The 15,499-nt window shown below is 41.7% G+C and overlaps 1 protein-coding gene across 2 annotated transcripts in view; it reads right to left on the bottom strand.

The window, feature by feature from the left end:
• Positions 1 to 15,499, bottom strand: part of LOC119215674 (roundabout homolog 1-like) — a 78,023-nt gene that overhangs the window by 45,380 nt on the left and 17,144 nt on the right. For both annotated transcript variants that reach the window (XM_062558128.1, XM_062558129.1), the window contains one exon: positions 2,806 to 3,132. In XM_062558128.1, the coding sequence (XP_062414112.1) occupies positions 2,806 to 3,132 (327 nt within the window). The remainder of the gene's footprint in view (positions 1 to 2,805; positions 3,133 to 15,499) is intronic.

Here is a 15,499-nt window from a genome sequence, read left to right as displayed (position 1 = left end):
CTGTCTCCACCACGTCACCTCAATTTTCTGCAAACTACATTCACTTCTCTGCCTTGAAGGACGGACACTCTTTCCCCCTCTCTCTCTCTCTCTCTTCTGTTCCCGTCTGTCTCTGTAACTCTTTTCCCGCTTCTATCAATTGCAACCTGCCAGCCTGTCTTTTGTCAGCCGTCTCCCTACTTCCCATCATCTAACCCCCCCCCCCTCTCCCGCCCCATGCTTTGCTTCAATCAAAATGGCATCAGAAAAAGTTCTAATGTAAATTCAATTGGAATTGAGTTTGGGCTTTTAGAAGTCATTCATTTTCAACAGTAGCTTTGACATTTACTTTGTTGATAAAAGATCAAATAGCTAATGCTTTGTGGGATTTTTGTCATTGTGCTGCAGTCTCCTCCCTGCATGGGTGGCCAAGTCCATGAATTAATCAGTGATATGATATCCAGCCAATCATGTATTTGAACAATACCATTTAAAAAGTATTTTTGGGGCAAGTGCCTAAATTATTCATCATATTGACTGAAGCCCACATGCCTGCATACAAACATTGAAGTTCCACTGGCTACATGAGGGTGATTATAGTTACATTACATTTAGCTGACACTTATATCCAAAGGGACTGACATTGCATTGTATCCCATGGCTTACTTTTTGCCTGGGGAGCAATTAGGGGGCAAGTGTCTTGCTCAGGGAGCAGCTGGGATTTGAACCGCCGACCTAGTGGCTCCCAGCACATCAAGGCAATCAACTAGGCCATTCACTTTTGGAACACAGATCAGCGAGGCTAATTTTGTTAACGCCACTCTCACAACTACACAAACGCACAACAGCTACCCTTCCAGAAACAACCAGGTATTTGATATCAATACAATACGAACCACCGCAACAATATGTTTTTTCCTGAATTAACTGTTTTGCAATTTGAATGATCAAGTTTGCTGGACAATGCAGACAATCAAAGGCTGTGGTTTGCACACTGTATATATGTAATTTACAATGTGTTCACGCAAAGGTGACATTAAAAGAAAGCTCGCTGGCTAGAGGTCAACGTGGGAAACCAGTCTGTGCCCACAGCCGATGAATGAGCCTGAAAAAAACAAACGCTACAAATACACAAAGGGCCACAGAAAAGGGCAATGCAGGCATGAATGCTGGGAATTGCACATCTCAGGGTTTGTGTGGATGAAGAAATAGAAGAAGTCAAAAGATTGCAATCCATATTTCTGCGCTATCATAAAGTGTGTGTGTGTCATCACACAGTTCTATTTCCTCAGTGATTTCGAGTGATATAACAAGTGAGAAATGCTGATCCTTTGAATGTGTGTGTTTGAGGGGGACAAACACAGTCTTTCAAAGCGTGACCAGCCCGTCAAAACCCAGTCATTGTTCTGAATGAAGTTATTAACATTTAAGAGATCAAAACTTTACACAAAATGAACAACCCCCCCAGATTCTTTGTCCTCTTATAAACTAACCCTACCCTAACTCAGCAGCCTTTGCCATAAGGGCTTCTGTGTTACTGGGCAGCCCCAGGGTGACCCATGAATCTGTGACCTCTGAAGGATGAAACAGGGAGACGTAACTCATCTAGGCAGCTTCAACAAGTCCTCTCTGTGTTCCCTCTCCCTCGACCTTAAAACCTGACAGCAAATTTAGTGAACTTAAAGTAATAAACTCTCTCCCTAGAGTGCTCAGCTTCTTTGGGTTAGAGTGCTGATCCAGCATTTCCGTGATACATTTGACCGTCGCTTTTATTTTAATTCAAAAGGTGAAATGAATAGGCCTACTATTATTCTTAAACCTTTACAAAAGATCTGCCCTGGAGACCCAGCATTGGTAGACCTTAGAGAAGGGGAGAATTGACAGTAAAAGATGAGTCTATGCTGTGTGTGTAGGTTGTGACTGAGGTTGTTAACGCTGGTTACCAACACTCCTTTTCTTACAGTACAGTTTTTTTACTCTTGGTATTCAAAAGATTTCCATTTTATGGACCTGGGATTCACAGACCGTCTGTATCTGCGCTGTTCTGATGACGCTTTGGCCCTGTGCCCTCTGTCCGCTTTTAGCCATGCTTTATTCCATGCAAATATATATACATACAGTATATACACACACACACACGTATGTTTGTCTGCCATATGCAACCTGATAGAGTCCTGCCCTCAGACATACTGCGGCAATGCCACACACTCTCAGTCAGTGAGTTGACATTGTCACCTGTTGGCACTTGTTTGAACCTGGGGACTAAAGCTGCTGCATTTCAGACAGGTGGGTCACATCTTCCACCTGTCCCTAAACAATAAAGATGACCAATATTGGAAAGAAAGTAACACAAGTAAACAGGCTTTGGGTTTTAACCTTTCTGGTATATTTAGATCAATGCAATTGTTTGAGTGAACTTGAAAAGATGTATTCCTTTTTTTTTTTTGCAAAAGGTTATTTGTCTTCAGAAGGATATATTGAAGAAATATTCTATTACCAGATTTTAAAAATGCTTACTTTCTTTGAAGATGGAAATTAAAAACACAGATGACAGATAACGATATCAAATAAAATGCAGCTTTGGCGATAATTCTATGTGAAACTGCATCTAAAGCTTGGGTTTCAGAGATAGATTCTCGGTTATTCTGAATCAAAGACTGAGCATTCTGATACACACCAATTCCGACTGTGGCCATTTATATATTAGGTGTATTTGCAGATAATACCGCCATGCTGAAATATGCATGTATGTCATTTTGAACAGAATCCTCAACGCTATGAGCCCTACAACATGTCAACACCATCACATGGGGCAGCAGAACTTACTGGCTACTTCAAGGGATGCATTGTGACTGATCGCCTGCCCCAGATAGTTTCGGGCCACACACACGTAGCTGCCGTCGTCGGGCTTGCTCCGGCGCCCGTGGATGATGCGCAGGAAGAAGAGGGAGCCGCTGGGCAGCAGCATGCGGTGGGAGCGGGGGTTGTCGCGGTCCGTCTCGACGCGCTCCCCGTCTTTGTACCATTCCACCGTCGGGGTCGGGCGGCCCTCGGCCTTACAGTTGAGAGTGGCTGGTTCCCCTTTAGACACAATGAGGTCAGAGGGGTGTTCCACAATGCGGGGAGCGAAGTCTTCCTGGCGAAGACGAGAGCCTAGAAAGGAAAGGACAAAGGTTACATGAGCAAAGAGGGCAATACGTTCCTGCTATACACTTGCTATATACTACAAGTGTGTAGCTGTATGTATAATGAAGTACATGGAACATGATGTTTTCGTTAACTGAACACAACAAAACTATTACAAAGAGCCACCGTAAAATATATTTAAAATAATCCCTCCATGCAACAAAGAGGAGTGCTAATCAAAACACCAGCAGCTCTAAAGGAATTAAACAAGGCAAGATATTATTGCAATGCAAGTGCCTTGTATTAAAAATAATCCAGTTTGACAATATAATTACAGCACAATTGCATGTCGCTCATAAAATGTTAGGCCTTTCTTTCAGCAGTTGGAACCCCATGAGGCATTGTAAATAAAAAAAGAAAAAAACAATGCTGACATGAAATATTTATATGCTGTTTTTGAGATGCGCTTCAAGGCTGAGTTATGATGGGATTAGGGTGTATCGCTCCACAGACACAATACTACAGATGGTGATGGAGTTCATTTCACCAATTTAAATATTCACTACTTTTAAACTTGCGTCTTAAACTTGCGCTATAGGTAGCAATACAGGAAATGCATAAGTCCTCAAATGTATTATGATTGTTTTCACAGTGCACTTCATTATGGACTGAGAAAATACATGTGGTAGAAAATCTAAGTCCAGCTGTGTATTCTCCAGACAATAGTTCCAATATTCTGAGCAAAAGTGAAAGAATAACCATCCACATCAGGAGCCATCACTCTATTTCCTCCACCCTACTGGAGAATACATTTATTTATGCTCTGTGTTTACTATTTGGAGCCAGTTTCACCACAGCCCCTAGTCGTTGAAATATGAATCCACCACCAACCTTCTCAGACTAACAACCACAAAATCAGCTCTAATCCCTGATACACTGTGGAGATGTCAATTGTGCTGTTCTTGTCAAAGAAACTGTGTAACAATGAGTCCCTGTGAGGCAGAGGACAAAGCAAACCTCCCTAATGAGATCTAGGTACACAACTCCTTCACATCTTAAACTCCTTCCACTTCTTTCCAAGCCCTTAACACAGTAAATCCAGCTCCAACCCTATCCCAACACACAACCTCAGCTATTTTTCTTCCTTTTCGTCCCACCTGTATTGTGCAAATACTGGAGAATCTGAAGTGGATTCTACAAAACAGCTTTGGACATGCAGCAATTTTGCGAACAACTGCTCAAAACCCAACACAGAACGACAGAGATGGAGAAAATTACAGAAATTAGGCATTAATGTCAGTCATACAAGCACCGTGTTTTATTGCTTTGGGAACAATTCTTTCAAGCCCCTGCAAACACTGGCTTACACAGCCTTCAGCAGGTCACACTTCAATGTTCCAATGGTAATGTAAAGCAAATAATCACCACTATGCAAGACAGTGACGGTCTCCTACACTGTAAAAAGAAATCTGAAATACTGGCAGCTGTGTTTGCCAGAACATAACAGGACGTTTTTTTAACTGTAAATTTCACAGTTCAGAACAGTTATTTGTTTACAGTAATTTACTTTAAAAACAATATACGGTAAAATACCAGCAGCTGTGGTTGCCAGATCTTCACCATAAAAAAGACAACGTTGACACTGTCATTTTTACGGTGGAGTTCTGGCAACCACAGCGGTATTTCACCGTATTTTCAACATTCTTTTTACAGTGCACGATGGTCTGTATATTTAACACTAACTAAATATATATTTATTCAGTAATTCATGTAAAAATCACAATATTGAATGATTTACATATTACGGTGCATTTCTGTCAGTACAATTTCTGGTACAATTAACAGTGATTATTACAATATATGAATGACAAAATAACCTTCTGTGCCGACATATACACTCACCGGCCACTTTATTAGGTACACCTGTCCAACTGCTCGTTAACACTTAATTTCTAAGCAGCTAATCACATGGCGGCAACTCAGTGCATTTAGGCATGTAGACATTGTCAAGACAATCTCCTGCAGTTCAAACCGAGCATCAGTATGGGGAAGAAAGGTGATTTGAGTGACTTTGAACGTGGCATGATTGTTGGTGCCAGAAGGGCTGGTCTGAGTATTTCAGAAACTGCTAATCTACTGGGATTTTCACGCACAACCATCTCTAGGGTTTACAGAGAATGGTCCGAAAAAGAAAAAACATCCAGTGAGCGGCAGTTCTGTGGGCGGAAATGCCTTGTTGATGCCAGAGGTCAGAGGAGAATGGCCAGACTGGTTCGAGCTGATAGAAGGGCAACAGTGACTCAAATAACCACCCGTTACAACCAAGGTGGGCATAAGAGCATCTCTGAACGCACAGTACGTCGAACTTTGAGGCAGATGGGCTACAGCAGCAGAAGACCACACCGGGTGCCACTCCTTTCAGCTAAGAACAGGAAACTGAGGCTACAATTTGCACAAGCTCATCGAAATTGGACAATAGAAGATTGGAAAAACGTTGCCTGGTCTGATGAGTCTCGATTTCTGCTGCGACATTCGGATGGTAGGGTCAGAATTTGGCGTCTACAACATGAAAGCATGGATCCATCCTGCCTTGTATCAACGGTTCAGGCTGGTGGTGGTGGTGTCATGGTGTGGGGAATATTTTCTTGGCACTCTTTGGGCCCCTTGGTACCAATTGAGCATCGTTGCAACGCCACAGCCTACCTGAGTATTGTTGCTGACCATGTCCATCCCTTTATGACCACAATGTACCCAACTTCTGATGGCTACTTTCAGCAGGATAATGCGCCATGTCATAAAGCTGGAATCATCTCAGACTGGTTTCTTGAACATGACAATGAGTTCGCTGTACTCAAATGGCCTCCACAATCACCAGATCTCAATCCAATAGAGCATCTTTGGGATGTGGTGGAACGGGAGATTCGCATCATGGATGTGCAGCCGACAAATCTGCGGCAACTGTGTGATGCCATCATGTCAATATGGACCAAACTCCCTGAGGAATGCTTCCAGCACCTTGTTGAATCTATGCCACGAAGAATTGAGGCAGTTCTGAAGGCAAAAGGGGGTCCAACCCGTTACTAGCATGGGGTACCTAATAAAGTGGCCGGTGAGTGTATGTTTACGGTGTTTCACTGTTAAATAAACTGAATTTAACAGGGATTTGACAGTTTTTCACCATAAATTTTATTGACTTTTTTTAAAGTGTACACTCCGACTGTAACCAATAAATCCCACACAGACAAGTGTTTACCCAGATTGATAACACTTCGCACATTGTGAAATGAGTGAGAATTTGATCCACAGTGCCGTGTGTTTGCACGGATATACACTCACCGGCCACTTTATTAGGTACCCCATGCTAGTAACGGGTTGGACCCCCTTTTGCCTTCAGAACTGCCTCAATTCTTCGTGGCATAGATTCAACAAGGTGCTGGAAGCATTCCTCAGGGAGTTTGGTCCATATTGACATGATGGCATCACACAGTTGCCGCAGATTTGTCGGCTGCACATCCATGATGCGAATCTCCCGTTCCACCACATCCCAAAGATGCTCTATTGGATTGAGATCTGGTGATTGTGGAGGCCATTTGAGTACAGCGAACTCATTGTCATGTTCAAGAAACCAGTCTGAGATGATTCCAGCTTTATGACATGACGCATTATCCTGCTGAAAGTAGCCATCAGAAGTTGGGTACATTGTGGTCATAAAGGGATGGACATGGTCAGCAACAATACTCAGGTAGGCTGTGGCGTTGCAACGATGCTCAATTGGTACCAAGGGGCCCAAAGAGTGCCAAGAAAATATTCCCCACACCATGACACCACCACCACCAGCCTGAACCGTTGATACAAGGCAGGATGGATCCATGCTTTCATGTTGTAGACGCCAAATTCTGACCCTACCATCCGAATGTTGCAGCAGAAATCGAGACTCATCAGACCAGGCAACGTTTTTCCAATCTTCTATTGTCCAATTTCGATGAGCTTGTGCAAATTGTAGCCTCAGTTCCCTGTTCTTAGCTGAAAGGAGTGGCACCCGGTGTGGTCTTCTGCTGCTGTAGCCCATCTGCCTCAAAGTTCGACGTACTGTGCGTTCAGAGATGCTCTTATGCCCACCTTGGTTGTAACGGGTGGTTATTTGAGTCACTGTTGCCCTTCTATCAGCTCGAACCAGTCTGGCCATTCTCCTCTGACCTCTGGCATCAACAAGGCATTTCCGCCCACAGAACTGCCGCTCACTGGATGTTTTTTCTTTTTCGGACCATTCTCTGTAAACCCTAGAGATGGTTGTGCGTGAAAATCCCAGTAGATTAGCAGTTTCTGAAATACTCAGACCAGCCCTTCTGGCACCAACAATCATGCCACGTTCAAAGTCACTCAAATCACCTTTCTTCCCCATACTGATGCTCGGTTTGAACTGCAGGAGATTGTCTTGACAATGTCTACATGCCTAAATGCACTGAGTTGCCGCCATGTGATTGGCTGCTTAGAAATTAAGTGTTTACGAGCAGTTGGACAGGTGTACCTAATAAAGTGGCCGGTGAGTGTATATCTACAGTCTTCCACGAAATGTTATTAAGGACAAATTTGATAGTATTTAAGAGGCAGAGTACGTCGTCACTTACACAAGAACATCTTTTGACAGGTGTGCTAGCTTATCATTAAAAACTGAAATGCACCGACATTTTAATGTTTTACATTCAAAAGCTCCATATTACCTGGAGCAGTCTGACTGAATGGCTGTCGACTGCTGAGAAAAGCCCCCCATTGCCTGATTATTACCTTTTACTCTTTTTCATCCCTACAATATGCTTCCTTGGTCTGCTTTTCCCTTTAATGCTAAACGTAGGCAGGTAATTAACATTTCCAAAATGCTTCTCAGAGTGCTATACCAAAAAGGCACCAGCAGCACCCGGTCCTCAAGGAATTGACAATACCAAAGGTTTTTATTTTGATACTACACCTTGTCTATTGTGACACTTAACAATGATTTCTAAAATGAGATTGGGATTTTTCAAAATAGTTGTAACTTGCTATACTTTTATCTAAATTTGAATAGTAGCATCATCCACGCTTTGTTTCCTCTCTGACATTCTCTAAACATGTTTGAGCTCTTTTGGAAATAAACACATGTGATGTGACGCAGCCCCGTATGTATTTATGTATGTATGTTATTACCAGTAAGATTATTATCAACCAAATGAGTAGCTTGTGACTATCAGTGGTAGAGTATTGATCAATTTCTTACAGCCACAGTAAAAATGAAGCTTGAACTTCTGTAACGGTAACACTATGGGTTGTGACAAAATGTGAGTCATAATAAAGTAATAGCCTAGTCTATGAATGGGGATCTTATTACTGCTTATTACTGCTTTAATACTGACTGACTGAGTCTTTGCAACCAGTATGTTGCATAAATGAATAAGTTACCTGTCACGTTCAAGCAAGATAGAGTTCTAAATCCTATAAAAAATGAGGAAAGAAAACCGTAAACATAAAAAAGCAATAGGTACAACTCTCCAAATAAAAAAAAACTAGAAAACCTGAAAAAACCATGTAGCTTTGGCCAAAAATGGGTGTGAACATTTAATTTAAGCTATTTTGCACACAATCTTAACATTTAAACCCATAACAGAACAATACAAGCATGGTGGGCATGGCCTTGGGTTTCCTAATTGTGTTGGGCTGATGCCTAAGGGTCTATGCAGCTCCCTAAGCTCTCTGGCATTACAAAAAGGCAATATCAGCCCACAACAAGTGGGCCCCCAGAAGACCAGGCTTTATCTGCAAAGGGCCAGCCGCCAGCACACAATCAGTATGCAAAAACATGCCCACAGATGCACAATGGAGTACATACGTACACAACAAAGGTCATTTGTAACACCTGTGCCCCTACAAATATGTATTTTTCTGTCAGTCAACCCAGAGGCAGTTCTCTGGTCCTATGAAGATCTACGGAGAGAAGCTGGCTGAAGAGCAACAACCATAAAAAAAGGAGCATGTCTGTGTAGTTTTGTCCAAGAGAAAAGAAGGTGGGTACATAGTCTGTGTTCTTCACTACTGTGAGTCTCTCTCTCTCTCTCTCTCCAACACTAAAATGTACCAAAAAAAGAAGAAAGTATGGGGGAGTAACAAGCTTGGTATTTTGTATTTTATTCCCCTACCTTTGGGTGATACAGAATGTGAGTAAAAAACAAAGGCATGAGGGGATAAATTACAGGAGGAAAGGAGGAGGAAACGGCGAGGTGATAGAGGGGTAAAGTCTGAGATTTGAAACAACAAATGATGCAATCTGAGATTCTAATAACTGAATGTGACAAATTGGTATATAATATAGGCCAACGTTGGTGGTCTTCCATCAGCCCACCCCAGTGTCATTTACAGTAAAGGACTGTATCTGTTTAGAGGGCATAAACGGAGCCTACTGTGACTGTTTGGAACCAAACCAAAGAAATATACAAAGAAAATATCAAATATCCCAATCAAATAAGCTCTGTGCACTGAGGTCGCACTAGCTGTCAGCTCGCTATGAAAAATGATCCTAAAAAAGATATAATACTTCATACGGGCTGACAGACGTATAGAGACGAGCTTTTCCATTCCGACTTGGGCCTGCGCAAGTGACTGTCCTTTGTTTTACAGTATAAATAATTATGGCCAGTGACATTCATCGATGCAGAATGCTGTGGACTGCCACCCTTGGGCGCCGCTGACATGTGACACAATCAGCCTGCCCAGTGACTCAGAAGCCAAGCTGGCCAGAGCCACAGTGATGGTGGAGATAGTAAATCTCCACTCGAGGTCCTGTGGGATTACCTGTGCTCGAGTGCCACTGCACAGGCCAATTTTGCTGGGAGGCTTATGGGAGACAGTAAGTGGAACAGCTACATCTTGTAAAGGAAATCCCTTTTGTTTCAGTCTGTGAAAGTCATTTAGTTTTCTGTTTGGTAACCCGCGGGCTACATCACCCCACAATTTCAATGGCGAGACAGAGATTTCTCGAAGCTTCAGAGAGTCAAAGCAGTATTCTTGTAAGTCAAATGACACCACATGTTTGAACAGGCAACGAGCGATATATCAAGACAAGACCCGAATCTAAGATTCAAGCGGCTTACAGAGCATTTGTTACACAGAGAAACAGCAGACCTCTGTAGCGCCAAAAAGTCCTGCAATGAAATCCTCAACTGAACTAAATCAAATTCCACATTTTTTAGTTTAGTTAGAAGCCAAAATTCAATAATATCATTTGGAAGAGCAACAGCTTGCGAGTGTTGTGACAGATGTTGGCAGTTTTCCAAAAGTGGGTTGAGAATGATTTCACGTTGCCGAATGGATCCTGTGTTTGACTAAGAACTGAATGCTGTCAGCATTCCCATCCTAAAATACACTTCACAGACCCAGACTAGACACCTTGCTTAAATCTTTGAAACCCAACTAGCAGGAGCAGAGTATTACTGTGACAAGTGGGGGATATTATGCAAGTTTTGTGCATCACTGCACCACCTTTGGTATTTTAAGCACATCTGATTATACAAAAATGTCAGGAAAACAGCCAAATCCATCCTCCCTTCTAAGGCCAAGTTCTGACTGATGTGGATTCGGCCCAACATCAAAGTGGTTACAAGAGAGGCCAGAGACCTGTTTTATAATAAAAGGCTACACTCACCAAACCATCCCAATGCTAATGAAAAAATGTTCCACATCAATGATATTCAACCAGTAAAAATAAGCATAGAGCGCTCTGTATACGGCTAACTTTAACGAATTAAACATTTGCTCATAGACATCTGTTTTTTGCAGTAGGCTTCACAGAAGCTAGTCACGTCCCGTCGTATTCAAGCAGGTGGGACATTGGACCCTTAAACGTATGACTTTTCTCCCATGTTTATGCTCAAATCCGTTTGCTGCAGAGGCTCCTTTCGCCCCACCAACCAGCACATTATGTAGTCTTTCATGTAGTTGACTTCATTGAGATTTTATGTCCGTGCATGTTTGCAGAAGGGGTTTTGCAGTCCAAGCACAATCTTCTCAGATGCATGATTAGCATTAATGTTGGCTGTGAATATTCATTTCGACTAGCTTGTAATTATAAAACTTCTTTGGAAAAGCAGTGTTTCCCCGAACCATTATATCAACTCCCCCCTCCCCCCACCCCTGATCCATTGAAACCCGCCCCCCCCCCTCCTAAAGGGAAGGTACCTTAACGTATGATAATGTTTGGATAAAGAAGACCATTAGAACTGATACTGTACATTAAATATGAAGCTGAAGCCGGGAGGCAGTAACCTCGGCTTAGCAGTGACCAAGAAATAGTCCAGCAGATAACCCCCATAAAACAACCACTTGGAGTATTTGAATGAATTAATGGGGGATGTTTTTGAACCTTTTAACAGGGACGTGGTAGCAGTATCTCCATTTACATTCTTTGTGCTTATAGTGTCAGTTAGCTTTTTCTTCATTTTTTTTCTGCTTCTCATTTAACAGTCTTGAACAAGTGTGTTTTCTCAAAAACACAGCATAATAAACCATTTGTGATGCTCATCCCTTGGAGAGAAATATTCCAAACCTACACACACCCACACATTAATTTCTATAGTAAAACATAGGGAACCAATAAATGCCGGAGATTCTTTCTCAGGCTGTATAAACTGCAATTAAGTGGAACAGTTGAACACTGTCATTCACTCAAGTATGTGAGGGAAGGAATGTGCTTCTATGTCTGTGTGTGTCAGGGGAAAGGTGTCCACAGCCAAACTCAAGCTCACACACATTTGTTCTTTCGTAATTGCCTTTTTAAAAGGTTATGATTTTAATCACATTCAAGTTATGAAATCTTGAATTACACTAAATACTACGAGGTTCTTTCTTCTGGCACTCGTCTAACAACATGATGCACAATGACGCAGTGCGCAGAGAGGAAAGTCAAGGTTATGGACATGATAACACTTCCCAAATGCAGCACCCAGATGTTCAGGGGAAGATAAGAACTGGGTGGGAATGCATCAGGAGTTTGCTTGCAAGCTTAACAGACGAGTGGCTTAAAAATGAAACCAACTAACAATTGTTTTCAATAGCAATTAATCTGTAAAATAGTTTTACATTTAAAAAATGACAGAAAATAATCCACAGGAAGTAATGTTTCCGGATACCTTGATTTGACTGAGCAACAGTCCATAACCTGAATTATTATTTTTTTAAGTTATATGAAGCAGAAAAGCTTAAACAGTAACTGTTACTGATGTACATCATCTGAATTGTTGAAAATGATTAATTGATTAATGGTTTACATTAAATAATTTGCACTCGAATTGTGTGCAAACGTGTTTATTTAGAATTCTATGCAGTCAGTCACCTAATTGTTTTCCCTTTTGTTTTTTACTGCGCAGTAATATAATCTTGTAAATAGAAAATCTACTTTGGGTGGTCATGTGTTAAACGCCGGCTGGAAAGGTAACAAGCGCTGAATTCCCCGGGGCAGATTCAAACCAGAACATTGCTGGTACGAGATTAACATCCGAGCCAACTCAATTGCCAGGACCCTTTAACTGGAGAATAAATCTATCAGGTTGTCAATATTAAGCTGTAGTCTCATTCTTTTCCTCATTGTTCATTCTGTATTCCTCCAGTTTAAAAAAAAAAATCTAGTGCTACGCTGTTGCAGTTTATTGAACATTTTCTACTGGTAATCATTGATTCTGTCAACATTTCCAGCATTCATCTTTTAATATATTTGCTTTGAAATAGGACTAGTTGGGCTCAGCTTACCTCTTGTATGTGTTATTTGAAACACAACTGTCTGGATAGGCCAGCAAGCCCATCCGAGGGGCTTATCCTCACTCCATTAAATGTTCAGTGGATAGCAAAGTCTGTATAGGTCATTGATTATCACAGGCAGAGCTTGAAAGTCAAACTTTCCATCACTACATACAGACACAGCACAGAATAAACACTATGGGGGATTTCATACTCTTGCCTTGTCTTTGTATCAATTTAAAGTCACTTTGTCTACAGTATTTAATATAATTGGTTAAAAAGACTGCATAATGTGTTTTTGACCATCTGCACTTTTCTATGTAATTAACTTTGAGACTTATCAATAAAACTGTCACGTTTTTGAAACACTAACTGAGTTGATACATACATTTTTCATTAGCTTCACGCTGCGTCATTGCATGTCACAAACGCACAACTGTATGACCTACATTCATTTTTGGTCTTAATTGCGCCCCCGGTTGTGGCAGCCCAGATGTGAACTGACTACCATGCTGTGAAGGGAGAATGACTTTGCCCTCAGCACAAAACTGAGGGCCTCTTCTACTGGTCACTAAAATCCCGATATACAATTGCGTGCATGCAAACATTCACGTATGTGTCTTGGATTACGCAATATCTCAACACCAACAGAAATTCCAACCCAGCTCGGATTTGTCAATGAACTGCTCTCCTGACTCTAAATTACAGCCACTTTAATGCAGAGGCGGGAGGAGTGGCCGCAGCCCAATTTCTGGACTGCACTTACAGGAATGATAGTGTAAGCATAATGGTCAAAGAGGATATTAATAAGAGGGTGCCTCCAGCCAAAGGAGACTACAGCTTGGTGCTGTTTGTCATTCATCTTTCTAGTAGAATCACATTTACAATTCACATGGAATGAATAGTTTGACACTTGATTGCTTCCTTGCAGAGAGGTAAATGAGACAATCGATGTGAAAAGGTGAGTAAAGCAAAAATCTCAAACTATTCCTGTAAAATGCTTTTTTGCTTCCTCTTTTATTTTACAAATGCAGATTGCTTAGAACATCATGTTGTGATTCTGATATCCAGTTATGTGATTTGTTGCCACCTGTTTCCCTTGTGTTCACTTCCTGGTAAAAGCTGTGCAAAAAGAATTTAGGCAGGATAAATATAATCTGCACATATACAAATTCCTTCCTCTCCTCCTCAGGGCCGACATTTTATTTTAGGGGGCAAATGAGACCCAATCAGAAATTGGTATCAAAAATGAGGAAATGAATCAACCAGAAATCCATAAATGATTTATGACATTTATGTGTGGTATTTTACACAAATAAACGCACTAACCCCAAGAAAACAAAGAAGGAAACTCCAAATGGTTTCAATTGAAAGGCAGCAGTCTGACTGATAAGAGCAACGGGTGTCTGACACTGGCAGCAGCCGAGCCAAGAAGACAAATGCAAATCTTATCAAAACACAGCTGCTGCTGCTGCTGGTGGTGCCACATTGCCACCTTTTTGGAAATCTAGTCTTCCTCTGAGACATTAGATCTCCCTGCTCTTGCAGCACTTAGTGCACACAAAACCTACGCCTTGATATCAGCCGTTCCACAGATTCATGTGTAGTGGTTGATGCAGATACCAATCACTACAGATTAAGATCATCTTCACGTATGATTGCAGTCTAAATGCGGAAACATCACTTGTATACAGTATGTACTGTGTATTTGTCAGACATTAGTATATCAACACTACCTGCAGGGAGTGGCAATAAAGCACCGCAGGGGAGCGGCCAACAAGTCAAAGCTCAGCATGGAGGAGAAGCGGCTCAAGGAAATCCCTAATAAAGTGACCTCTCCTTTCCCTGCCAACCTGCTCGTGTCAATCACTTCGACCGGGCAAAAAAATCTGTCCTGTTGTGTCTTGACAAATTGCTTTTCACTTTGTACACTTCATTCCTTCGTAATAAAACCAACTCCAACCCTTTTCTCTGTGAAAAGTATGAAAGCTTAAACCCGATAAGCTTTTCCACTTTGATTTTTTTTTTTTTTTTTTAGAGGCGATTAAAACAGCTCACTGGCAGTGATTTCCAAGTACATCTGTATGAACAGCTTTTTATTTGGCTCCATTGGTGTTGGTGCTGTCGACCAGGCGTGTTGGCTGGGGTGGTTTGTTGACGTGAGGGATACATCCCAAGCACAGCTCTCCAGCTTGGTTTGCTATGGTGTGTGCTTTCAGTTACATGAGGTGTTTCTGTGGTAAACTTTGCATGCTCTAATAAATAACTTTAAGAGGGCAAAAATGAGCTTGCAATCGGAAAATCTTGGCATAAGTTGTCACTTCTGCAGCTTGAAGAGAGGGTCCACTCGACTGTTAAATGTAATTGCAATGAGTTGTGAAGACAAGCTGGATCCAACAATTTGTTAGACCTCTCTCTGCCAAACCAGCACTGTTTGGAATAAAGGAGGCATTACAGATCTGGATACAGTCTACACTTGATAGCAATCTTGCACGTCACAATGAAGCTGCTGTTTGAAGTGAAAAAACAGTGCAGGTAATTTGGTTGATTGGAAGCCCTTCGTATTACAATGGAAACTCGCAGCCTATGGGGAACAAAATGCCTGTGAAAATAATGGCTGTCTGGAATTCTGTTTCAT

This window comes from Pungitius pungitius, chromosome 16 (assembly GCF_949316345.1).
Source record: "Pungitius pungitius chromosome 16, fPunPun2.1, whole genome shotgun sequence".
Taxonomy (NCBI): Eukaryota; Metazoa; Chordata; class Actinopteri; order Perciformes; family Gasterosteidae; genus Pungitius; species Pungitius pungitius.
The sequence above is the reverse complement of the archived record's forward strand: the minus strand, read 5'-3'. Positions and strand labels throughout refer to the sequence as shown.